At 32.1% G+C, this 27,738-nt stretch overlaps 2 protein-coding genes across 3 annotated transcripts; one reads left to right on the plus strand and one right to left on the minus strand.

The window, feature by feature from the left end:
* Positions 1–715: 715 nt before the first annotated feature.
* Positions 716–10,846, minus strand: LOC111003922 (lamin-C). The gene is made up of 10 exons (XM_022274682.2): positions 10,272–10,846; positions 7,054–7,186; positions 6,363–6,561; positions 5,844–5,965; positions 5,103–5,243; positions 3,752–3,957; positions 3,157–3,412; positions 2,479–2,700; positions 2,070–2,162; positions 716–1,766 (listed from the first exon to the last, which is right to left on the minus strand). Exons 1-10 carry the CDS (start codon positions 10,700–10,702, stop codon positions 1,722–1,724), a joined length of 1,848 nt encoding a protein of 615 aa, XP_022130374.2. The 5' UTR covers positions 10,703–10,846; the 3' UTR covers positions 716–1,721.
* A 2,459-nt stretch (positions 10,847–13,305) lies between these two features.
* On the plus strand, positions 13,306–24,516 carry LOC111003827 (ubiquitin-protein ligase E3C). Of its 2 annotated transcripts, none has more exons than XM_022274545.2 (20): positions 13,306–13,763; positions 13,841–14,044; positions 14,116–14,235; positions 14,515–14,641; positions 14,727–14,880; positions 14,995–15,218; positions 15,448–15,832; positions 16,128–16,393; positions 16,810–17,027; positions 17,209–17,407; positions 17,846–17,960; positions 18,616–18,734; positions 19,684–19,795; positions 20,008–20,140; positions 20,684–20,896; positions 21,622–21,716; positions 22,284–22,444; positions 22,723–22,853; positions 23,561–23,729; positions 24,279–24,516. In XM_022274545.2, the coding sequence occupies exons 1-19, from the start codon at positions 13,638–13,640 to the stop codon at positions 23,726–23,728; spliced, it is 3,270 nt and encodes a 1,089-aa protein (XP_022130237.2). In that variant the 5' UTR covers positions 13,306–13,637; the 3' UTR covers position 23,729; positions 24,279–24,516. The 2 variants fall into 2 exon arrangements, with proteins under 2 accessions (XP_022130237.2, XP_022130236.2); XM_022274544.2 differs by having other exon boundaries at positions 23,561–23,728; positions 24,272–24,516.
* The last annotated feature ends 3,222 nt before the right edge of the window (positions 24,517–27,738 follow it).

A 27,738-nucleotide genomic window follows, 5' to 3' on the forward strand; every position in this document is an offset into this window, starting at 1 on the left:
ACCAATAGCTTGTTTAAAAAATCCCGTTGAGACAAGTTGGTTCCTAAATAATTTAGGCTAAATTCAATAACATTTTTTCGTGCCATGACCTCCTATAAACTGAAACGTATTGGAATTGCAAGACCTAACGATAGATCAATAATTATGAACTTCATTACAGATATGAGACAGCAATATACTGAAATGTATTCGAATTAACAGTGTAAAAAATTATTTATTATACTTATACCTACTTGAATTTACTTAAACATATGCATATTCGGCCATTAAAGGAGCTAGAATAATTGGTAACAAAAAACACAATATTTTTTTTAACTTTTGGGTTCTCATTTTTATAATAAATTATAAGATATAATCATTTTAGAGTTTTGGAATATAGAATATTCAATATTCATGTCTGATTTTATAGGGAAGGAACCATCTCATAACAATTTTTACACACAGCATGGTGGATAAAAAGCTTTTTGTAAAATCTTAATGTAGTTACAGGTTTTCTTAGGCTTTTTACGGTCTAAGCTATCTTAACATTCACCACCACTAACTTTCAAAAGCATAAATTTTTTGCCTGTCACGCACTTCAATTTTTATTTCTGCTCCATACAGCAAATAATAGTGCGCGGAACAGTCTCATGTTGGTTCTTTTACCTTACAGATACTCTACCTTAGAAATACTATAATAATTGTCAATATTGATTTAATTTAATAAAACTCACAATTGATTAAAACTAAATATATATTTATTTCTATAAAGTAATTTGCACATTACATAATTTTCTTCAATGAAATCTTGTTAGCCAATGATTCAATACAAAACAATAAGATTCTGTCCTCTTAACTTAAAAAAATGAAAGTATGTAATTTCTAAACATTTTCTTACAGTACATTAATTATTTTTGAAAGGTTAAACCACACCCACAGACTTTAAACTTTTGTATATTATCTGTATCTTAATTTGCGACTTGCACCTGTTTCCTGTTATATAAAAATATTATTAAAGTGAAATACTTATAATGTAAATTGACAACCTATGAAACGGTCACCTTAGACTTAATACTAAAAAAATAATCTATTCAATGTTATATTAATTTAGTAGATTATATCTACAGATTGCCTCGATATGTGAACAACAACTTTGTACTTTGTTCACTGAACGTTTGAAAGCAAGTATGGCAGTGCACACTTGAGTCTCAGTAATATAAGCAGAAAGTTAAATCAAGTGATGTATTATTTAGTCAGCTTTCAATGTTAATAAGGCACGATAACTGCACGATAGGTGGTCTAATAAATTGCAGAAATATTCATATGAAATAAAGCATATTATTGTGTCTACAAAGCAATGAAAAGCTTGTGAAACCAACTATCGTGGCATGTCACGTCGCTTGTGCAAATAGAATACCATTAAATTTTCCATCACTCACAAAGCTTGAAAGATTGTCCATCCAAACGTCGGCTTAACATTTAACTATTATATTATAAATAAAGTGACGAACTAAGAGGCGGCGGCAGAAAGTAGAAATATTTTTTTATTTTCTTTAGTGTTTTAGTCCAAGATTTCTTCAAACATTCGGACCAAAAAACTTTCAAAGCTTTGTAAATATTGAATTAATATCATTGACTTTCTGACTTATGGCAGTTCTATTCACACACAAGTTTAATAATAATAATAACTAAAACATCTAATGATGAGGCACCTAACGTAATAACTATTTGCACATGGCTGTTTACATTATACGGCAATTCTCTTCACCCTCACGGATTTCACCCAACTGTAAATAAAAAAATAATTTTAAATAACAAAAATCATCACAGACACCAACCTACCTCTATATCAGAATATGTATGTATGTTTGTATGTTTTGTTTAATATATTTTGTTGTCTCTGTGTATTTTTTCTAAATGTGTATTTCATTTTTGGGTATTTTTAATATTTCTCATGTTATATTCAATTTAAATCAACTCCAGGAAGACACGATTTAGATAAATTCATCCTTAATATTTAAGATTTCGTTTGTGATTGATGTTATAATGCGTATTGTAAGGTGATTTAGCGGTAAATAATGATTACTTACCCCTTCACGTCGAGGAAACTTATGCGCAAGCTCACGGTGTCTTTGTGCGCTTGTGCTTATTTGCCGCCGCTGTCTTTCGGACACGGCTATCTCCTGTAGATATTAATGAAATTAAGTATTTTTTATAAAGAAATTTAGTTTCAAGTGCATTGTACAGCATCTTATTACAATAAGTATAACCTTATTTTAAGTCTCTACAAGGGGGCATAGACAACATTTTTTTTTTCGAGGTGCAATGCGTTACGCATACCCTCCCGTGGCACGATTGCCTGTGAAGGGTTATGTGGGACTCGCCACTGTGCATATCCACTAAAACCCGACGGATCCATCAACAATCGCCCGAGCAAGACACGGTATCAGCTTAGCCTTGTCCGAATCCATAAATGAATTTTAATTTAAAGTTTCTCACCTCTTGTTCAGTATTGAACAACGCGGTGGTGAATGTATCAGCGACGAACCACTTCTGTCCCTTCATAACAATGTCCTTAGGTGGGTCGTGGTCAGCTCCAACGTCTGCAGACCAAACGGTGGTGATTGCACCAGGCTCCAGCTTCACGGTACGGTGGAACTTGAATAGGGTCTCTTGGTCACCGGCTTTACGCACAATTTGGTAGCCACCGAGGCTTAGTTCCTGTGAATGGATTTTCATTATTTGTACACAACAAAAACATTCACTTATATGAAGAGACTAAAACGTTTGACTGAAAATGCAGCTTATACATGTTAAGTTAGTTTATAATATATTTTATAATTACTATACATTTAATCTATCTTTCTATAATACTGTGTTGTATTTACAATTTTCTTATCCTACAAAGTAGTAATAAAATTAAAAATCAAAACAAATTTAAAAAAGTTTCCCAGTTTAAAAGTCCCTGTGGGTGTGTGCCTTTAACGCTGGCAACATTAAAAAAAAACCACAAAATATTGTGTTTGTTTTATGAAATGCACCTTTTGTATTGCCAATAACTTCAAGCAAATGAATACTTTTCTATTAATAAATATAAAAAATGGTCAACAGACAGATATCGTTTATATAAGAATGTAGCTGTCTTTTACAAACAAATTTATATATTCCAGACTGTACCTTCTTTCCCTTGTTCCGAATCTTGACGAAGCTACCATCGGGGCAGGCTTCGGCGACTTCCAGGTCTCCCTTAGCACTGGAGGTAACGCTGAAGTCCTGAAGGCTCCTTTCCTCGCTCTCATCTAACAGAGTGCGCTTACGAGCGGCGCGAAGGGGCGTGGCACGTCTTCCGGGAGTGATACGACCGCTCCCGCTAACGCTTGCGCTCATGGAGGCACGAGATTCACGGCCTGGCGACTGGGATGTCAGATTCAACCTAAAATAATAAATAACTCTGATTAATATCTAATTTAATTTGTTGATTTTTCTTAAAACAGCAATGTATATTTAGTTTTGTGGAGTGTAAATATTTGTAACTTCTTTCACAATATTGGCAATACTTGAAAACGCAAAATGTTTAATTTCATCGTAATAACAAACAATTGAAGCCGCGGGGGTTTCGAGTAATATATGTGCATTCCAGTATTATAACTTACATTACAACTAAATTAAAATAAATATACCATAAATTATTTAAAAATTGAAGAGTATCTAAGCTGATCTAATACTCCTTGGTATGTAATTACAATTCTTAACCACGATAACTCTTAAATACCTGTCCTCTTCACCCTCAAGAAGAGCACGGTAGGTGGCAATCTCATGGTCCAGCGAGATCTTGATGTCCATAAGAGTTGCGTACTCCCTCAGTTGGGCCGCCATTTCATCGCGAAGTCGGGCTAGCTCTTGCTCCAATGAGGCCAGATCTTCAGCGTGACGAGCCCGCTCAGACTCCAGTTGTCGCTCTAGTTCACGGCAACGGTTCTGTAAAACAAATATATTAGAACTAGTAGTTAGTCATATATATTTATTTAAAAGATAGTACCTGGATGGCCGGTCGGAAGCTTTGCTCGGTATTTTTATTTTTTTATAAATTGTGTTTTTGGAAATTATATAAATACGAATTACATACTGATAAAATGATGAAATATGAACAATATAGATTATATATGCTGGAATAGCTTGTGTTGTTGTGTCGTTAAAGCAATTTAAAAAAAATAGTATTATTATTCGCCGATAGATGTCAGGAAGATTCATTTTTCAGTTTAAATTGGGACTACTCAAACACCAATTTTATTATTTTCTATCATTTATTCCTACCTAGATCGATTTATCGCCCCCGAAACCCCCCGTATACTAAATTTCATGAAAATCGTTGGAGCCGATCCCGAGATTCCAATTATATATATATATAAGAATTGCTCGTTTAAAGATATAAGATTAAAAGATATTTTATCCGAGCATTTTTTTATAAAACAAATACTAAACAGACTGAATGCCATCTGATGTTAGGTATCACCGCTATTCATGGTCACTCACACTGCTAGAAGGCTCACAAGCGCGTTGCCGTCCTTTTAAGATTTGGTACGCACTAAGTTACTTCCATTCTGATATTCAGGCATTTAAAAAAATTGTTCTTATTGACAGAAAAACATTATTCCGTTATAGTAGAAAGACAAAATAGTGTATGTGTATGTATACATATTTATAATTTTTCTTATAAAAATAATTCAACAGGTGACATACAAGTTAAATTTAATGTATCGAAACCAGTTTTAGTAGACCTTGTACAACCAGCTGATAAAGAAAATTGTGGTGATGTTTTTATCATTATTTGACGCAATTATAATTTCGTTTCAACCTTCAGTAATCAAGGCAGTTCTGAAAACGTTATCTATTTTTCAAGGTTTTTGCTTTCTTATAGCAACATTTGCTAATACAACAGAAAATGTAATAATACATGTACAGTAAATACTAACATAAGAGATGACTATATTAAAAGAATTAGAACTATCAGAATGTATAGTCCCGGATCAGAAGGTCCAATTTCATGTTAAACTTACAAAAATACATATTTGAATTGTTTTGATTTTAAAAACATATTGACGGCAGTATTTGAAAGTACTTACACTAAGAGCGGCATTCTTGTTCTCCAAGTCGTTAAGAGTGTTGTTAAGACTGTCGATACGAGTACGCATCGTACGGAGCTCCTCAACAGCGACAGTTGCAGCGCTGCTATTGCGATTGGCCGCAGCTTGTAAATTCTTCATCTATTAAAAAAATCCAGTCTTACTACATTTTTCGACAATTTCGTTATATACCAGATATAGATTGCTTCTCTAAATCTAAATAAATCTTCTCTTTTATAAATATATAAAAAAATATCGTTATATTTGGCTATACAACTCTGCAATTACTGTAGTAGATAGTCCGTTATTGTCTTTTAAAATTTTATTCATATTATTTAACTTTAATGATGGCCCAAATAATTCTCCTAAGATAAATAGCATAATCTTAAGTATTTTTTTTAAGTTATATTAACCGTATCTAAAATCTTGAAATTCTTAGGAAAAAATGTCATGCTGGCAATTGATTGCAGTGAGTTAAGAATTTTGTAATGATAAAACCATGTATGTCTTAATAAAATTTCAAAACAATTTATCTAATGATAACAATTTGATGATAAGAAAAAAAGTAATCAATAGTTTCAAATACTGTTTTGAAATGTGCATTCCAGGAAGAAGGCACAACACTGAAAAAGATAAGATAAGATAAATAGATATATTTCGATGTTAACTAAATTAAAAATAATGAATATTACAATTAATATGTATTGCCTGTTAAAAACTAAAAAATAAGTTATTTTTTACCTTATTTTCATAGAGAGCTTCAATTTCATCACGATTGGCTTTCATGTTGGCCTCTTGTTGCTCGCGCAACTCTTGGAGACTCTGTTGCAGTTTAGCTTCATACTGTTGAGCAAGACGCCCATCTGAAGGTAATGCATATGTTAAGACAGAGAAATTAATTTTGGCCGCCTCGATTGTTAGCTTACATGATAGCTCTGACGGTAAAACTCCGGTTTCGATATCGGGGAATCAAAAACACAATTAGTAGAAATTTAACCATTCAAACAAAAAAAAAATACATGCCATATAGCCCTGCGAGACACTTCATATAAATGAATACATTTATTTTGGACATATTGTTTACTGAATATTAATGTTTTCGTTACTTTATGATGGGTGTTGAAAAGATTACAGTTTCGCAAAAGACATAAAACCTAACATGTTTTAATATTGATATGGAAATACTGAAATTTGAGTGTAACAATTTCAATATATATATTAAAAATGTTAAATATTATGAAAAATATATATATTACTTACCAATTTCAGAGATCTCGACCTGTCTCCGTGTACGAGTCTCTTGCAGCTCCTGTTGGAACACCTGATCTTTGAAAGAGAGTTCTTCACGCAGACTCTGTACTGTATTCTCCATATCAATTCGGCAAAGCATCTCTTCCTCAAGGGTCTTGCGTGTCTCCGCGTACACTTTGCGTAGTTTGTCCAACTCCTTTGCAAGATCCTGTAAACAATGAATAAATTTAAAAGGGGGCCTTTTCGAAATTTTAAACACAGTTATGTTTTCACAAGACAAGGTTTCTTTTAGAATGTGTAAGATTTCTGTTATGGGTAAGACTTTTTAAATATGAATTGCCTCTGTACAAAGCCATGATTATAACTAGACTAATAAGTAATTTAAAACTAACCAAATGGACTGAAAAGGATATTTAATATAATTGTCCAATAACACTACTTAGTCTCTATTAAGATACTGTCAAGACAAGACTGTTCTTGTTTACAATTTATTTTCTCCACTAAGGAAAATGAGTAAGACTAAGAAAATAATTTGACCAATTAATGTGAGGGGTTTCCCTGAACATTCCTTAGTTAAATGTATACAAAAAATAGTACATTCTTGGTGACCATTTGAGTACATATTAATTTTTCGCTATTTATATTTGTCTATTCGAGTTTTGAAACATGCATTAATTTCTAGTTATTCAAATATACATACTCTGGCCTCATCTTGAGCTTTCTTCTTATCAGCGAGGGCGGTGTTGTACTTGTTGCTTTCTTCAGTGAACCGGTTCTCGAAATGACGCGCTAAATTGTCTGCCTGCTGCCAGTCTTTTGTCTTTTTATCCAAACTGAAATGGTCACAGTAAATAAGTATTGTTATAATATTATATTGCTTGACTAAGATGGATGCATTATAAAGGAAAGTAATAATTCGTTTTCCCATAAAATATAACTCTATCTAGATCATATTCCATGTACATATTTTTGTACTATTTGTTTCACTATGTACTTGAAATTTGAAATAATTGGTTTCAGTCTCGAAGCACCATGTTTAATTAATTTTTTTTTTTAAATTCAATTACAGTAAAACTTGGATAAGTGATAACTGTGAGAGTATCTACCAGGTCCCCTCATTTTGCCCTCCTAAAATCTCTATGAGAAATATAAAATAAGTGCCAGTCATTTGTTACGCGTGAACCTCTATACGAGAGATTGATACTTACCTATGCCTCTATAAACGACAGTTGAACGCGTTTAACTTTTGCTATTTTCGACGCATTCTTAAATTTCGAGGGACCCTTATTTAATTCAAACCAAATGTGCGTCTGTTTTGAAATTACCTAGTTCGAGCAACCCATTCTATTAAAAAATCAAAATGTACGTCTGTTATTGTTTTGTTTATTAGTTCGTACCGACTTGTCTGTCAAGTTTAATACAGTCAGTTCACAAACAGAACCTGCTTATAACATTGGAGACGCTTCATAAATTTTACGATTGATCAAATCATATTTGATAGAATTTACATACACAAAATTTAAAAACAGAATCGCAAAAGAAATTAACAGATTTTTAAAGTAAATGTTGTTATAATTAGATTAAATCTTATCTTTAACTACGATTCCAATAAATATTTAATCCTATGGGTAATACGCGTATTTTGTTTCTAATTACGTCATATTTGCCGTATTTTTTTAGACCTGTATAAGTGAAACAACCCCTTCTGTAACTCTGTAAGGTAGAAACTCGGATTAGTGAAAAACATCTAAGGGAACTTATAAGAGAAAAAGCGATCGCGGTCCCTGAAGCGCTTCCTTATCCAGGTTTGACTGTATAATATTTTACTTGATACTTCATAAGAATATAAATTATGGCACTTGTGATTTTCTCTTTGCAATCATGAATACTTTTGGTATAAGCGATATTTTTGGAAGGGTAAACTTAAAATAAAATTTGATTGATTTTATTGTCACTAATTTCGCCCTTGGCACGATCTATACAAATTTATACAATAATAATGGAAAACATAACGTCAGCACCAAAAATAAATAAAATTTTTACGTGGTTACGTCACGCTTTATCCACGTTATTTTTTTACGATTTTGGGCTTTATTGATATGCACAACAAAGCTTAGTAAAAATGTCGAGGGTTACAGTTTGATCGATGATTAGTCACGCTATTTACAGCGATTACGTAAGAATACTGAGGCATTTTTACGGTAAATAGAACAACATTCGTACAAGGTAAAGATGTCATTGGTGGGTATAATGTAAACAAACATGATTTGAGACTGAGGGGCCAAGGCTAATAATTCTTATAATTTGATATTACTTTAAAATTAAAGTTGGGTCCACGAGGACAATAAAGTACTGGCGGAATGTCGCATCGGAGTCGATCTCTGATTCAACATTTGTTAAAAATAAAACAATATGCTATTTAATAAGTAAACGAGGTCAATCTATGTGGGAGATAATTCTGATAAAGTTATACCTTCTGTCTTAACAAATATAATAAACAACCATAGAAGTTATAACTAATTCTAAAAATAAAATTAAGAAATATTATAATATATATGTATATAGAGTAAATACTCTAACGCCTACGAGACTACGTCATCGTTTATTGTGAAAACATAACGTCATGGATAACATATTATTAAATCTGAGCCCCTTTATATATAAAACCCTGCCTTAATATAGTAAGGTAGTAACTAATTAATTAGAATATGTATGTTAAAGTGTACAGAACACAAAATATTAAATTAACACTGGACCCTTAATTTAAACCCAAAGTTTATAAATTTATATGCTTAATAAATGCATATAATAATGGTATAGATAAGTAATTGGTAGTTCAGTATGTGATTTTCACATAACCATATGATTATTATAATGCAGTAGGTGTGAGGTCATGCAAGAGCTGTAGTGACATAGACCTCATGGTCAGCAACCTTTATGCAAGGTAAAGCTATAAATTAATATCAATATCAAATTGATTCTTTAAAGTACATTAATGCCTGAAATAATAATAATACTTACTTGCTAATGAAAAAACCACACACTAGCAAAAACATCAGACTTAAATAAACCAAGAAGTCATTTAATTTTTTAATATAACAATTTCATTTTAAAATATAAATGAAGATTAAATTATGAAGAGTTAATCTGCACATAGCAGAATCCATTGCACAATATTGGGATATGAGTACTTGAATTCAGGTGCCAGTGACACCTTGTATTTACATATATATATATACATATATATTCTTGAGAGTAATTAATTATTTCAAGAGTTTAGACAATATGGGTTATTTTCATATAATTTAAGATGTTTCATTTCTGCCTAAACATAGTTGTAACATGTATATATAACATGCTCCATTTATTTTAAGTATAAAAAAAACAGGACACATTTGGCCGCAATCCCACCATTCCATTACTGAAATGCGGTCTATACCCGAAACCTAGCTAGATATATCTAAGTAAGTTATAAAATTATAATTTTAATTAACTAATTTTAACTTATATATTACATTCAAGCTTTACTTATTTTTTAAATTGAGATATTACTTGAACTATTGTTGTTGTTTAGTATTTAGAGGCAACACATTTTGCAATTTCCTATATAAGCATATTTGTTTACAAACAATGATTGTAATCTGAAGAAGATTTTACAGAAGCAAATTGATAGGGACACCACTATAATTGGATTGTTATATCGTGATGATGTCACTGTGTCGTAAAGGCGAGGTCGGCCGCGTTCATATAGCGTGCCCGAATTGAAATGCCGCCGATGACGTAAACTATGCTAAGGTTATCCGGAAGATATTTCTATAAAAAATAGGTAACCTACATACTAAAATAGTAGCATGAAAATCTTTAAACGTGTATTAAACAGAAATAAACACTTTAATGAGATGGTTTAGTCAAGCTTACCGTTTACTGAGGTCGTCGTTTTCCTCTATTAATCTCTTCAAATCTATCTCCAACTTAGCTTTTTCACGGGAAGTATCATCTAATAGTTTTCGAGCATCTTGAAGTTCATGTTCATACATCCCTTTAATGTTAGAAACCTCGCGTGTGACCACCTCCTGGGTTGTTTGTATTTCGCGACGCAATCCTGAGTTTTCGCTCTCAAGCTGGCGTACCTTATCAATGTAAGCTGCAAGGCGGTCATTTAGGTTTTGTAAGTGTTCCTTCTCTTGTAAACGACTATGTCTTGTAGGGCTTAAAGGACTGTGTGGCCGGCCGGCTGAACTAGAAGGGCGGCTACCAACAGGAGTGCTTGATTGTTGAGGGCTTTGCACTGACGACACAACACTTATGTTTGAAGACGACGATACTGTCTTTTTTGATTTGGTCGACATTTTGATATTTTTTCAGTAACAAATATCAAAATATACACGATTGGCTTGTTATAAAAAGACAAACGTACACTTCGCCTCACAACCTGTAATATGTAAACCCAAGCTTAGGCAATGCGATCACGTGATCAAGTTGAGTCACTACTCGGGGTCTGGGGTGACCATTTTAAACGTTAATTTTCTCCCATGTATCCGACTATAAAGAAACTTCCCTTGATTTCTTGTAATCGTTTTAAATTTAAACATAACTGCGTATTTTAAAAGTATTCATTAGCATCGGACTCTTTAAATTTGATAAATTGTGATAGTATAATATCTAAATAGTTTGATTAATAATGAAAACTATTAATCAAACTATTTAGATATTCTACTTATTGAGAAATAAAAAAGTATCTGTAAAGTCAGTTTAACAAGACACCGTCATAAAACATTGAAGAAGGGATTGCATACTTTTATGAAATATGTTTACTTAATTATCATTTTTGTAAGGATACAGAGAAGGAAAATGATACCTACAATTTAATTCGTAAAGATACTTATATTTTCACTCATTAATTAAAAAAAAATTATGAGCGTTACGGGTTTTAAATATTAGACGTTGTCACTTCAAAAGGAAGACAAAAAAAAAGTGAACGGAAAATGTATAAGTTTACTATTTTGACTATTTTGCCTTATTTAAATCATATAATAACTAATAATATATTTTTTTGTGAAATATTTGCAGTTTTTGGACTAACAATCAACATATTAATACAGACTACAAGTTAAGTCAAATTATAAAAAAAAATATTTGGCAAGTACCAGATTTCTTGCCATGCAAGGAATTCATGCATTGAACCTCAATGAATAAATGTATGATATGAAAATGTAATGTTTTATTATTATATAAAGATTATTTTTTTCATTAAATTAACTTTTAAAAATATTAAATATACAATGTATGTACTTAAAAAAATATAATCAGTCAGTTAAAATTCTTAAGGTCTCAAAAATTATAAAAAGTTAATTAAGTATTGTCTTTTATTAACATAGCTTTTACACATTTAAAGAAAACACTTTTTTTACCGGATTGAAGCTATGTATTATTGTAAACTTATAATTTTTAACATAATTTTAAATTAATCCTCGTTTCAATACTTGCTAGAGGTATGTTTTTGGATAAACTTTCCAATATGACCCGTCGATTTGAATGCTCAAATTTTTTTTGTAGATAGTACTCACCATAAGAAAGCGTTTTGTAAAGTATTAAGTTGCGGAAACTTACGGTTCATGAGATATAATTATTTATACTTTCCATACAAATGGACAAATATCATTCCATAACACGCCATAACACAATGAATTTGACAAATAACTGATGTCAAACATCAACCATTTCACGTATCGATTAGTGAAGGGTTCGAAAAATTTGACGTATCGATACTACTAAACTTTCCAATATGGACCATAGATTATTTGTAACTTATGATCAAATTAATTATTTGTAATCAAAAAACTTAATTATTATCTAGTTCGGTTAGGTTAGGTTAGTATATGAATATTTTCTTTTAATAACATTTTATTTAATAACCTAAAAGTACCCACATCGAATCAGAGCACCCCACTATCCACGTGGTCTTGTCTGCCCTACCCCTAGAGTGTATATAAATAATCGGAGGCGCGGAGGAAGAGCAGCCCCCACCCGCCGTACCAAAGCACAGGCATGAAATGCCTGTGCTTTGGTACGCAAGGGTGGAGGGGCTGCGTTTTCCGTAGCGCCGGAGCCGTTCAAAAACCGAATTATTATCTAGTTCGGTTAGGTTAGGTTAGTATATGAATTTCTTTTTTCTAAGAACTGTTTCTGAAATCATCAATAAACATATAAAAATCTAATATTTATATCATATTATTATATTATATTTGAATAAAATTCAAGTTTTTATTCTAAAAAAACTATCGACAAATTAAAAAAACGATTTTGATGCAAAATGTCACGTCTCTAATAACTAATGGAATCTGTATGGCTAAAGTCCTTTGCCTTTCCCATTAGGGATAAATTGAAAATAAAAAAAAATAAGCAATGGCAAATGTACGATTTATTTACGAATTTCTATACATTATACAGGTTTAAATAATCTTTATTAATATTTAGACGGAACTCCGGCAGAAAAAATAACTTGGAGGTGTTCCATTAAAGGTAAAGAGACACTTACATAATGAGTATTATCAAATTCAGGGACACATTTCTAAATTGTTACCATTCTAGCCTTAAAATTTTAAACATGAATATCTCCGTAACTATGGGTTTCCGCAGGTTGGGAATGACACAGGGGGTATTTCTCCATCCCCTCTTCCATCTCCCATAAAAAAAATCTCAAAAATCGACGGGTCATATTGGAAAGTTTAACCATGTTTTTTCCTGAGTATTGTAGATTTGTTGCTAGGATGGTAATACCGTTTGTAAAAATCATAGATCTTTAATTTCCGCCAGAATTTAAGGCATAGCCTAAAAAATTAAACACCTTATCGGCTTATAGGCAAATATTATTTACTGTGGCTGAATTTGTCGCTTATGTCAATAATCACCAATTGTATGTGACTGCTGACTCTTGTATTTTGACTTTTGAGTGTAGACTGTAGACTTCTAACATGAAAATTTGAGTTTTGATGTGCCAAAAAAATAATAATCACTGTGTGTTGAGTAAAATATGAATGTTACGGTTTAATTTGGATTTAGATCTTTTTCATCATATTATTAATATTATCCATTAGATTTTATTAACCACCGAGTTGATGCGCTTTATTCTTTCTAAAAAAATTGCGCATGTAAACACAATGGTCTAAAGATTTTAAACGAATTTCCCTATATTTTCCTTAGACCTTTAAGTGTTTTCTACAACACTCGGCTATCAGTTTTCACTATAAAGTGTAATTTGTTTTATTACTAAGACATTCAGATATGTATTCATTCGAGGGAGATTTTAGACGAAAGCCCCAGCAGAACCTTGCTGGAGCTAGTGCACAGCGTAAGACTGATAGAGACGGTCTCATACACCAGTCGCAATTACAGAGACAAAAACGAGAGGTAATATATTTCTAATCATTATAATCTAAATGCATGTAATATTTATTATAATGTTTGCTGTCTGTTATTTATTACAGGAGCACAGAAAAAGGCTTAACAGTACAATTAAAATCCAAGCTTATGTTCGAAGTTATCTAACAAGAAAACATTGTAAACAAATAGAGAGACAGAGTTTTGATAATCTCTTTTCTCAAGTAGCTAATTTTGACCAATCCATGCAGACAGTCCTTGTTGCAAAATTGTTATTTTTTTATGATCACAAGATTGACAACAAAAGATTGGTATGTATGTTACAGCACTTATTTTTTATTATTGTCTATTCTTATAATATAATTATATGTTTTTCTTTTAGGTTTCTATATCTCAAATTTTGTTAAAACAATGGCAAAATATACTCACTAGTGATACTTCCTCAATACAATTAAGGCGATTATTGGAATTGCATTTAAGGTTGTTAAGAATAGATTCAGAGGTTGGTTAAATAAACTACATTATATTAGATAATAATTGTTGTATCTTACAGATATATTATGTATTTGACCAAAGCTTAGAAAGTTTCCTGTACTAATGTTTTTTATAATTTCAATGTCCCTTTATTTTTGGAACACTTCTATTCATTATCATGGCAATTTTACATGAAATGAAATGGATGTGTGTGCATTAACGTTGTAGATTCACGTCTATGGTAAATTCTCCAAAATAGCTCAAAAGCAGAGAGAGTCTTGAGAACTTTTATGATAATGTATTTTAGGTACCATTGGCTGTACCTCTTCGAATGTTTGAAGTATTTACCTCTGTGAACTCAGTTAGTACAATGATGAGCCAAGAAAATGCCATGAATGTTGTTGGGCGCATGTTTCTCTTTCTTGTCAAAAGAGGTAATGATATTAAATGCTTAAAAATTTTTATGCTCCAGACATATTACAGTTTGAATCTTTTATAAATTACTTTAACATGTTTCAGGATACTTTATGGAGCTCTGTCACCTTATATGTAGGAAAACACCACCTCTCTATGGTCCTTCCGCAAATCCACCAACACCACTTTGTGGAGCATTATATGATTTGATACAAAGGCCCTTATGTCTGACAAGCAGATTTACCTTACCTGAATATAAGTAAGTTTTTTTAATTTACTTTCACTCATACTTTTTTATAATACAAATCTCAAATTTTGAGTGCTAAATATATTTTGTATCTATTAAAATTCTCATTTCTGGTTTGAATTTCAGTGACTTAATTATGACAGAATTTGCATCAGCGTTTTTATGCAATCCTTATCCAGAACCTGTGGAAATGTTTATAATACCTGCACTGGCCAATGACGTCAACAGGCGTTTTCCATTTGTTGCTCTTATAGAATGCTTGCAAGACGACTCAAAATATACCAATAGTCGACTCTGTAATGATTCTTGGCTTTTACATTCCGTTCTTATGCTTGAACCACCTGGATTTGGTGAGTGATTTAATTTATTACTAAACTAATACAAGACAATGCTTATTTCCTTATATAAATAAACCTATATAATATATGAATTTCTTGACATAAAAGAGATGGAGTAAACACAACCAGTAGATGTACTACTTTTTTAAAAGTAAGAAATGCCTTTGTCAACAATAGAGGCATTGTATAAATTAATACAACTATTAATTTTTAATCAATTCACACTAAATTTCTTTTTCAGTTAATGAGGTCCGTAAAATAGATCATACAAGGCTGCCACTCAATCGAGTTGTACTCAATTATCTAAGAATACTTGCTAAGTTAACAGTAAATGCATGCAATAAACAAATAAAGTATGAATATGAAGACTCCTTGTATAGTCAAGAAACAGCAGCTGATAATGACGATGATGATAGTGACAGTGAAAGTGAACCAAATCCTACTTCAGTTAGGGAACAAACTCTATTGACAAAATGTGTGGAGACCTTAAATGAGCCAGAACGCTGTGTGATGAATACATGTGGACAGATAGTGGAAACTGATTTGAGTGATGATTTCATAGATTATGTCTCACAAATTTGTCACAATTTACTATTGAGTCATCGAATGGCGTTACATAAGTACAGGTAACACAAAATATACTTATACCTTTAAACAACAGTGTGAAATACAATTCAATACAATTTCCTATCTATTGCAGTTACGGTAAGCTAGCACTTTGTATTTAGTTAATCTATTTGGGATCCATTTTATTGCATAGTAATGACTTTTGCTTGGCCGTTATAGCCTGAAGTGAGTAAAGAAATGCCAAATCTCTTAAAAACTCAAAATAATTTCACAGCAGTATATAAATAAATGACAAAAATGTATGCTTTCATCTATAATCTATAGAATAAAAAAATTAACATGTTCCTCTTTCAGATTATTATACACACTTGCATTTAAACCTCTATTTCTCCGTGGTCTGTGGCATTGGCTAACTAATATGTCTCATAAGTCAACTTTTGGGACAAACACCCCATTAATATCAGCTCTGTCTCGGGGTATGGGGGCAGACGCATCAGTTATGGGAGTACATAGGCTGTTGGCGCCTTTAGCTGTTTTCTGTGCTTTGTTCACTTTGTTGATAGGAACACTGCATGATACGGAATTCTTTAGAGATACAGATAGTGATGAAAAAATATCAGGTAATTCATATTTCAGTGTTGAAATAATAATTTTATTTCTTAAAAAAATGGAAAAAGTCTTTGGGTTTTTGAACTCCAAGCGCAGCGCTTATGTGCAGTTTTTGTAATAATACATTTTATGCATATTGCATAAATTATTATAGGTAAATATGTATATACTTGCAATTATTTTGACATAAAAATTATTTAATTTTTAACTAAAAATTATTTATTAAAACTACTACAACATATACAAAAACTTAATTATTATAAATAAATAAATTAATGTATACATATATGCAACTGCTAATTTAATTCCATGCAATTATGCGCCATCAATTGTGCTGACTTGTGAATCTAAACCCTTCAAGGCGCCACCCAAATACATAAATATAATAACAAAAGATTGCACTTATGTAACAACGGATTTCTTCCAGTGCCAAATATATCGAATACCACAGGCCGTGTACACGCATTTGATTTCTCGGAGCTAAGTGGTCTATGTCGTACTCTGAAACAAGTATGTCTTGGGCTTGTTGAGTTAGTTTACCCCGAATCAAGACCATCTATAGTGGGTCAGTATAAGGACGCTGTAGGAACCCTGACTGACGCCCCAGCTAAGAATTTGACACCGGCATGGACGCATTTGTTTAAGGTAAATAATTTTTGGGGTTTTGTACAAATTTTAAAATTTTGAACGGCTCGGATATAAAGTTTACTGATTGATAAAGTCAAATTCCTTTGGTTTCTCTAGTAGTTAAAAATTCTAAACCTGAAAAAACATATGTTTTTAAGAATTTAAGTCTTTAGTTGCATAACTTGAGTTGTTCTTCCAGGTGTGTACGCAACTTTTACGTGCGTTATACGCTCGTGACAGTCGTTTGCAATTTACGGGGGGCGTGGCGTGGGCTTCCCCTGGAGCGGTGGGCGTGCCTCCAGCGCCCGCAGATGGAACTGCAGCATCACTAGCCGTGAGGGGTAGACACAGACGAACTTACAGGGCTCATTTGGCCCATCTTGCCCCTACGGAACAAGGTAAGCGTTACAAAAGAAGAAACTAAGTAAACTACATGTTTTGCTTTTTTTGATACAATAAATGTATCAAAAAAGTTTGTGGATAGGTTAATAATTATATAACAATTAATTAATTAATTTTTATTGTAATTATTATATAACAATTATTTTCGACTTATATAAAGAGCGATGTTTCAAATTTCTTTAATCTCTATGCCCGTTTCTTGCTTTGAATAGACGAAGTATATTTTAACACCATTTGTTCTTAAAAACTGTATAACATTAATTGTATTCTTTAAACTCTGAATTTAGTCTCTTTCTATCAAATTGTGTTTACGCTGTGTTGACAAATACTTTCGCTAAAATGACGTAATTAGACTAATATATAGATGAATAAGAGGGTAGATTTAAAACTAATCAATAGTTTTTTTGCTTTAATGTTTCTCCATTTTATTTCAGAAGAGGGACCTCCGCTTACTATAAAGGAATTGAGAACTGTAACAATACTGAGAGAGATACCGTTCGTTGTGCCATTTTCGACTAGGGTTCTAATTTTTCAAGGCTTATTATTTAGGTAATTTTTAATGTATTATCTAATTCCCATAAATTGGCATCTATGAGAAATTTCGGCTGCATTATAGGTGATCAAAAACATCCGCACAGTATTTATAAAACTAGTAGGATAAATATTTACAATCTTTTTGCTCACAAAAACAGGTCTCAACCTACTTTTATAACCAGGGCGAATAAAAATGATTATCTTATAATAACACAGAAAATTGCGTCTAAACGTACGCATAAATATTTGACCACCAATACACATGTCAATCTTTTTTCATGACTGACATTATTCTACATTTTTAAAATCCAAAATATGCCACTGTCCAAATTTTCTGGCTATATATTGTTTGATTCGAAATCTTAATTTAAGTACATTGTTTGATTAAGTTTGACACAGAATATATTTTTATTCAATAGTTATTCTATTCGAAACGCAGATAATAAAACACAGGTTACATAATTTGTTAATCAGTGTAATCTGTTTTGGCTTTGTGTATTGTATTAGTATTTTGTATAATAATATCACACATCAAAATCCATAAAAATCGATTCATCCGTTCTCGAGTTGTATGTGTAACAAACACGACTTCGTTTTATATAGTAAGATGTAAATTGGATTTGAATTATCAATATCATTTAGTCAATGAAGTGAAACTTATTGGTTTTAGGGAAAAATCTGAGCATTGGTATGAAATGACGAATTTCAATGAGGGCCCTTCAATAAACATAAGTGTGCGACGAACGCACCTCTACGAAGACGCATTTGATAAACTTAGACCCGAAAATGGTAAGTTATCATCTACTTAGCAGCGGAATCTGACATTCATATTATTTGTGTATTGTGTTATGTTTTATCTCGCTCTAATGTGTGCATGTGATTAAATTGTAAACATCTACCGCCCGGCTATATTTTGTCTCACAATAATTGTAACTGTTCGCTCTGTCATATCGGCACATGTTTGTAAGTTTAGTTAATCACATTGAAGTTTTGATTGTAATCCGCTTAAATCCTTGTGTCATTAGAATATTTACAGAGGTCACAGGAATGTTTAATCTTAACTTTGACAGCTCTTGTATTTAGTAGAATACAGTAGTATTTGCTTGAGCAGAAAAATAAAATATTTTTTGTATGGAACATAACATAGACAGGTATTACTTATTCCACATCATTAAATTTGAATCTGTAGGCATCCCTACTCAACGGCGAAGAAGAGAGGGTGTAGACCAAGAGAGAATACACGCTTAAAAAATCTCTTAAAAAACCAAATCATCAAACAACACATATTTTAAAACAAATATATCAAACTAATTAGAAATAGCCTGTTGAGCACTAGTTCCAGGCCCTTTTATCAACTAGATCATCGTTAACTTTATAGTAAGCCTTATTACACAGCTTTTCTTTAAAATATTTCTTAGATTTATTAACAGCTCTCAACACCTCAGCTAGTAGTCTAGCTGACTGATTGCAAGATTAAGACATAAAAAAAATCAAAAGGTAAAGATAAAAGAGCCTCTGGAATTTTATTAAAGAAGAGTTTCCTTCCCTTTTTCCAAAAAACCTAACCACACCGGCTAAATTCAGCGTACGAATCTCATCCCTGAGATATTAGATTTGAACCCCAGCTGTCTACTAATGGACTTTCTATAGGCCATTAACACTAGCTCATTAGACTCGAAACACATTTTAGTCACATTAAAGATGTTTTAAAGATTTATTATTGTATATATATCTTCAGAACCAAACTTGAAACTTAAATTGCGAGTACAACTAATCAACCAAGCCGGTGCAGAGGAGCCAGGGGTCGATGGTGGAGGACTTTTTAGGGAATTTTTGTCAGAACTTCTAAAGTGAGTTTATATATTTATCTAATACACTCTCTTTGGTTCTCTTTGTAGAAGAAAAATACATTCCAAGTGTAATTTTAAATGTAAACTTAGAAAGCATATTAACGTTTTTGTCTTAGTACAGAAATAGATCTGGAATCTTTTTTCATTTCATGACTTGATTGATGCTGCCTTTTTAAAGATATTTTAATTTTGTAATTATAATAATTTTTCAGGTCGGCTTTTGACCCAAACAGAGGTCTATTTAGGCTAACCAAGGATAACATGTTGTATCCGAATCCTGGAGTTCATTTATTGTATGACGACTTTCCTGTTCATTACTATTTTATCGGGAGAATGCTAGGAAAGGTAATATACCACAGATTCTAGACAAATATTTTCCAGGTCGTCAATTTAATTGTTGAGGAGGGCAATCCGAAAATGGACTAGTTTTTGATGATACAGAAAATTTACTGACTGTGTTTTTTTAATAATTTTCTAGCGATTTACTTCTATCAGTTCCGTAGGTGAACAAATATTGTTTTTATATTAGAAATTATGCATGTTACTTGGAGGTGGTAAAAGAGTTTTAGAAATGCTAAGGTGGGGCCTGGCACGCAAAAGGGTGGGAAACACTGTTCTAGACTCTTAACTGACATAATTGAATTGACCACTTGACAGATGACAGCCCACTCATGTTGATTCTAGAAAATTTGTCATATCATGTCTTTATAGTCGAGTGAGAGAAAAATTCAATAATTCTTGATTTAATTTTAAAAAATCTTCAATTATCTACTTTAATATTTATAATTATTAAATATACATTAAAAGAGTCGTGACATACCTTTCAATTTTCCTAAACGTTTATAAAAGGTTATACCCGAAAATTTTCATGTCTGTTTAATTTTGCAGGCACTATACGAGAATCTTTTGGTAGAACTGCCGCTGGCGGAGTTTTTCTTAGCGAAATTGTGCTCTTCCCGTGAGCCCGACGTACACGCGCTCGCGTCTCTAGATCCAGGTCTCTATCGAGGTCTATTGCTGCTTAAATCACACAGCTGGGAAGATGTACCAGATTTAGGATTGGACTTTACCGTTGTCAGTGATGAGCTGGGAGAACAAAGGGTTAGTATAGTGGAGTTATGGAAAAATATTTCTATATCGGTTTCTTATATGTGGAACGTTCAAAACTTACACCTCGTGAAAATAAAATAAATCTCGTAAATCTGTCAGTTAGAAATAGGTTCGAATTTAGGAAAAACAAAAGAGCGTACCAATTCTTTAAAGGCCGGCGGCGCACGTGCGAACTTTATCACTTAAAATCAGATGAGCCACCTGCCCCTGTTAAATAAATTGTTCATATTTTTATTCTTATGCGCATTTAGAAAAGCTAGTTGTGGCAATAGTTAATATTATAAGCTAATATGTTTGACCTAACTACCGATATTTATATAAATTTACTTAAAGTATTTATGATATTTTCGGCTAAAGCCATTCAAACATAAACGCCATAACACATAAAAAAGAGTTAAAGTGGGAATGGGCCGGTCACATTTGTGATCGCAGATGGGTCAAGAAGCCTCTCACTTGGAATGGCCCATAGCCCAGTGGGAAGAAGAAAGAGAGGACGCCCACCAGAAACTTGGGAAGATAATTCATCTTCCAATCTCTATTTCCATCTAAAAGGGATAGCAGGGACTGAATTGGAAAATTGTGAGGAATACAGAGATAAGAGGAAGAATTTGGAGAAGACCTTTACTCCGCCGGAGATCGAACACTAGTGTAAAACATTAATGACATGGACTTAGTGTAGTACACGAAATAGGCTATTTTTATTTATTTTCTTTTAGATAGAAGAATTGAAGCCGGGAGGTGCCAATATTGCCGTGACAGCGGAGAATAGAATAGAATACATTCACCTTGTTGCTGATTTCAAATTAAATAGGTAATGTATACTAGCAATTATAAAATATTGAACAAACTAGGATTGTTAAAGAACTTATTTGCAGAATAATTTTAAATTAATTTTCTACTAAAAAACTTATTTTGTAACTTATTATTATAAATTAAATTTGCACGTGATTATAAGACAGAAACCTCGAGAAAAAACATATGAAAACTTAAAATGGCGGCGCTATGGCGTCCTTTCTCGCTGTAGCTCCGTCATTGACAGTCCATTTATTTTGATGGAAAAATCACGATTTAATAACTAATCATACACTTTTTTATACATTTCATTCGGAACATTGCTACAATATTAATCTAAAATATTTAATAAAAAAATTAACGATTTAAATGTCAAATAAACAAAATCTAAATTCAACGATCATATAAAATAGAGATTTAAAATGAAGTTTCGGCTTGACTTCTTTATTCTTACTTAGATTTATGATTGCCCATCATTTGCTTCACCTTGTCTGTGTTTTAAAAGTACGCCTTCTTTAAACCGATTCAGAATAAATGGATGGTGCATTTTTACTGAGAAAAGAAGTAGTTTTTATAAATTTTTCAGACAAATACGTGCTCAGTGTAACGCATTCAAACGAGGCTTAATGTCAGTAATTAACTCTGAGTGGTTGAGAATGTTTTCGTGTCGAGAACTTCAATTATTGATATCTGGGGCTGAAGTGCCAATAGACCTGCACGATTTAAAGCAACATACACAATATGGAGGTACAATATGTTTTAATTATTTATTGGTGTTTATATTTTAATTCAAAGATTTTTTCTTCAAAATTTCGATACAAGATGTCAACGGATATATTGACATATATGTGATATATGTCATTGTGTAGTATATATATTTTTCAACATCATTAATCATATTTAAATATTTACCTATTGCCAATTGAAAAAAATCTCTTACGGAAATAGTAATTACTTGTTATTATTACTGAATAAATACTAATATTTTTTAATATGGAAATTTATTTTATAAATTATGATTATAGGTGGTTTCTCTGAGGCACATCCAACTATACAACACTTCTGGAAGGTAGTGGAGAGGTTTACAGATGACCAACGCCGACAATTACTTAAATTTGTTACCAGTTGTTCCAGACCACCCTTATTGGGGTTCAAGGTTTGAATTTTTATTTAATACCATATGTACCATATATACCATATATACCATATATACCATATACTAATGGTTATTTATAACTACTAAGAGATAAAAATAGATAAAAATATTTAACTACTAAGAGACTTGTTAGCTCTAGTTGGGTATGGCCAGAATTATGCGTATGAATTATGCGAAAGATCCGCCTTCCAAACAGAACCATTTGACATTACCAAATATTTATTCCAACCTCTTTAGGTCTTGGCCTCAGATTTCTGAATCTGTTTCATGATCATTTTTTTAAATCTAATAGGCAAGTAGGTGATCAGCCTCCAGTGCCTGACACAAGTCGTCGACTTTTTGGGTCTAGGATATGTCGGTTTCCTCACGATGTTTTCCTTTACCGTTCGAGCAAATGTTAAATATAGAAAGAAAGTCCATTGGTGCATTGCTGCTCTAATAACAAATCAATGCATCTGTATAATAGTATATATACATTTTCTTACCAACGCATCATTCTATTAATTAACATAAAATATATACTTTTTTGTTTATATTAAGTATCAATTTGATTGTCGGACTTTAGAGTAAATCAAATCAACATAAAAAATATATTTTAACAAATCTCACCGCGGTACTCTAGCACAGATGATACATTTTCAATAAGTGTATATGTTATATAATCTGTGCAGAAAGAGTAAGTTCTACTAAAGTTGTTTGAATTTTAGGATTTACAACCACCGTTCTGCATACAATCAGCTGGTTCCTCTGACCGGCTCCCTTCCTCATCAACTTGTATGAACCTCTTAAAAATACCAGAAACAAACTCTGAAGAGGTTTTAGCTGAAAAGCTTTTATATGCAATACAGGCGGGCGCCGGGTTTGAATTAAGTTAGGTTAGTATTTTGGATAATATTTTTATTGATTTTTAATAACGCGACTGTCAGATATTTAAACATTTTAATTTTACAGATGGATGTAGTTTTTAGCTATTAATAAGTAAAGCAATTATCACAATTTTAAATTGAATAATTTAAACTCAACTAGACTGTGGTGTTAAATGTGATTATAGTGACTAGCCTATTTATTTAAAATGTTTAATATATATTGGTTCTGAAATAATTATGACAGTGAGATGTATTAGAGTGAACAGGATAGCAATAAATACTTGTCTTTGTTTAGCATTTTTTGTTGTTGAAGCCAAATAATTATTTGGCTTAACAACAATTAATTATAATTAATGGTGAACTTTAAACAAATAATTATTACTTCCGTTTAATTAATTACTTCCTTACCATGTTAAACGTGTTCTAAAACATATAAAGGTTGATAAGTTCTCAGACAGTTCTCGCTGTTATGCTTAAAATTGAAATTACAGGCTTCAGGAGGTGCTTTAATTTGTGTATTTAGTTCTCGCTAACATATTTTTTTTGTTTCAGGTCCCAGTCAACGTTATTTAATTTCCTTGTTAATGTAGATACATAGATTTTACAAACTTTTATCTCGATGTGATAGTGGGCCGGTGCGACGGTTTAAATTATGGAACAAATTAGTTATTCTTCATTGTTAATTGTGAAAGTTCGGAATGAATTTGGGAGTCTTATGTATTTATTTTAAATAATTGGTGTCAAAGTGTTTATTTATATTTTAGCTCATGTAAATAAATACAAAATATTTAAGATGATTCTTTGAAGTTTTATTTAACCTTTTATTTTTTTATATAATAAGGGCCAACGTGCAGGTGGATGATATAAACTGATATTCCGCACATGGACACTCACATAGTAAGCTTGCAAGCGTGTTAGCGATCTTTTTGTAGAAGGATCCTATGTCGAATTGTTTAGGAAATACTTCATTTTGTAGCTGTTTCCACATAGTGGTGGTGCGCGGCAAAAACTTCCTCCAAAATCTGTTTGCAATGACGAGGTTATATCAACGTATAATTAAATTGTATAAAGTGACCATGTTTGTCTATAATTTTAAAACAGTTTATCAAATGTTGTACAATTTACAGAATATCCAATGTTTTATTCGCTGTAAACCATAAAGCCAGAATATGAACATAAAATAGACTTATTATAGAACATATTTTCATTGCCCCTGAATGCAATCCGATATCTATTTCTTCCTGTCGACCTCCGACTAGCGCCCATACTCTATAACATTTAACTGCTATCGCGAATCGCGATACCGATCCCGAAGTTTTTGTTTGCAAGTATGTAGTCCTTTTTATATCCTAGTTCTGATGGTGGAACATGGGTTCGTGCGATACAAAAACTGATCAAAATTTGATCGCTATTGAAAATTGCAACGGGCCCTGTACAGTTTATGCGTTGTACTCAAGCCGTAGGTGATGCACATATTAATGTAGTCTTACCGTACGAAAGCCCTATAATCGTATGAAAAAAAATTTCGGTTGATCGTCACATTAACTGATCTTGTATAAATTTTTGCTCAGTTTTCTGTAAGGACATGGGCAATGCATTAACTTGCCTAATTTTAATGTGTACAAAATCTGTAATAGATTAACATTTGGCGGAAGGCATCAATAATTCCATTTGCGTAGGCTCATTCATTTCAATACAACCGCCACTCGCAACCATTTTTGCGCCGAGCTTACAATCAATCAGTGCTGAATCCGTTCGCGCTACGATGGTGAGGTAACGGGAATTGCCAAGCGTCTAAGGCATAAGATGATTTCAACCTGGCATGACAGTTAAAGATAGGATACCATTTTAAGAGATGACTTATTATTCCATACAACAGGGAATATATAAATATTTAAAAATAACTTTTTCGTCTACGTCTGTGAAAGCAATGACAATATTTTCATTTCACTTTATCTCATCACCAATGCAAAATTTGCAGGAATGCAGGATTTATATGCCAAAAATGGGTTCATGCCATAAACAATATAATTTTTTAATTTGTATTATATTGTTTCAAAGGTGCTTTCTGCTAATCTAGTTAGCATGTTAATATTGTTCAAATTGTAACCCCCCAAGGGATGTGATGTGTTCTCGTTACATTTCTATAACTGGTGCTCAATCATCACAGAGCAAATAAAAAGAAATTAAAAATCATTTTTGACAGGTCGTCTAAACAGGGGAAAATGTTTTATTGCATCTAATATGTTCGAATGTCGTTCTCAATAAAGGTGAGCTGCAGTCGTGAGTCACCGGGCCACCGCGCTCGCTTGCCCGAGTCATTTCGATACCAATGAAAAGATTAAACGATTGCCTGTCAGCCTTAATGTGAATCAAATGGTACAACATATATTTTTAAAGCTCTGAAATAGTAAGGACTGATGAAGGGACTGAGTAAAATATTGCGGAATTCTATTGTGATGTGATAAATTACGGTCCGCACTTGTCAAAACTTATATACAATTTATAGCACTTGTTATTCTGTATTCATGTAGTGAATGGAAATATTAATGAGGGCTATAGGTATACACAGAATTTAGGTATTGTCCGAAACTTAGGGTAATGATTTGTAAAAACAAAACAAATTACCTATTATACAATTTTTAATGTTTTTTTTATATTTCTTGCTTTTATGATCGTAAATAAATTCCATAAAATCATTTGAAATACATACCTTATTTTACGCCTTTGGAGTGAATATAGCGAAAAGTATTTCGCAGGGGAAGGATCTACGCCATAAAATTCATCAACTTACAGGATTTAACCACTGGGATTTAGGTTCTCCGTTGATAAGCTACACATATACTTAATTTTTTAAAGAAACTAATTTTTTTGACATAAAACCAGCTTATAGGCTACACTTTTATAGGCTATATTAGGCTACTACTTTTGCCGCCTAATTCATGAAATACTTATTTGTCCTTTTTGGAAAATGTAGTAAATAATGTATGTAAATTTATCCCAAAAATTGTTAACGAAATTTCTTTATAAAAATTATCCTTGGGTGCAAGTTTGAATGTACTTGTATGTACTTTTCAGGAGTGACTACGTTTATGGCCAGTGCAAGGCAAAGAGGTTTTTATTGAATGTCTAACTTGAGACCTTTGTAAGCATTCTGGTCACGAAAACGCGCGTCATTGTTGACCGTGCTAATTCGGCGATGGGTTTCAATTTGCAACATTGTTCGCACAACTACAAACACTGTTTGAAAGTACTTAGACAAAACATACGACAATTGAATAAAATATTTATTTGATTCGAAAGAATGGACGTTGCTGGGGGCAAGATAAATTAAGTATACGGTATTTATAGGTAGTACTTGTAATGTTTTTTAACATTGTATATACGATTTATTGCTTTTCTTTAAATTATTTAAGTAGTCACAAAAAGTAGTATTTGTATGTAAAGGAGTAATTAACAATATTGTGAAACAAACTTATTACCATATAATTTAACAGTAAGAGTGAGACTTTATATACTCGGGATACATTTAAAAGGAATGACTAATGTTCAAGTCTTAATTTTATTATAAAGAGAAATAAAGCCGTCAGAGGCTTCAACAAATTTGCCTGACACAACCATCGCGGGTGGCCTACTACATTGTCCATATTGTCTATTTCTCGGAAGGTCATCGGTGTAGGCTTTGTATTAAAGGCTTCGAGTTTGGTCTATAAGTTTATTAAACTAAAGGTAATTATGGGAATGTCTGTTATAAAGGAGTTTTTAAGTAATTGATAATATTTTTGAAATTGTTTCGAATTAGAATAATAAATAGCTGAAATAGATTTCGATAATATGACACAAATAGTAATGTAAGTTGTTCCATATTTAAAAAAAGCCGATGATTATATCACTATAATTTTGAAAAATTGATAATACGAGTTGTTTCCATAATATTATTCCCGGTTCCAACTTTCCAGGCACGTTTCCTTACATAGGTGTAATTAGATATGGGTCCATCATTATACAATCTTCACGGG

This window comes from Pieris rapae, chromosome 1, assembly GCF_905147795.1.
Source record: "Pieris rapae chromosome 1, ilPieRapa1.1, whole genome shotgun sequence".
Classification (NCBI taxonomy): Eukaryota; Metazoa; Arthropoda; class Insecta; order Lepidoptera; family Pieridae; genus Pieris; species Pieris rapae.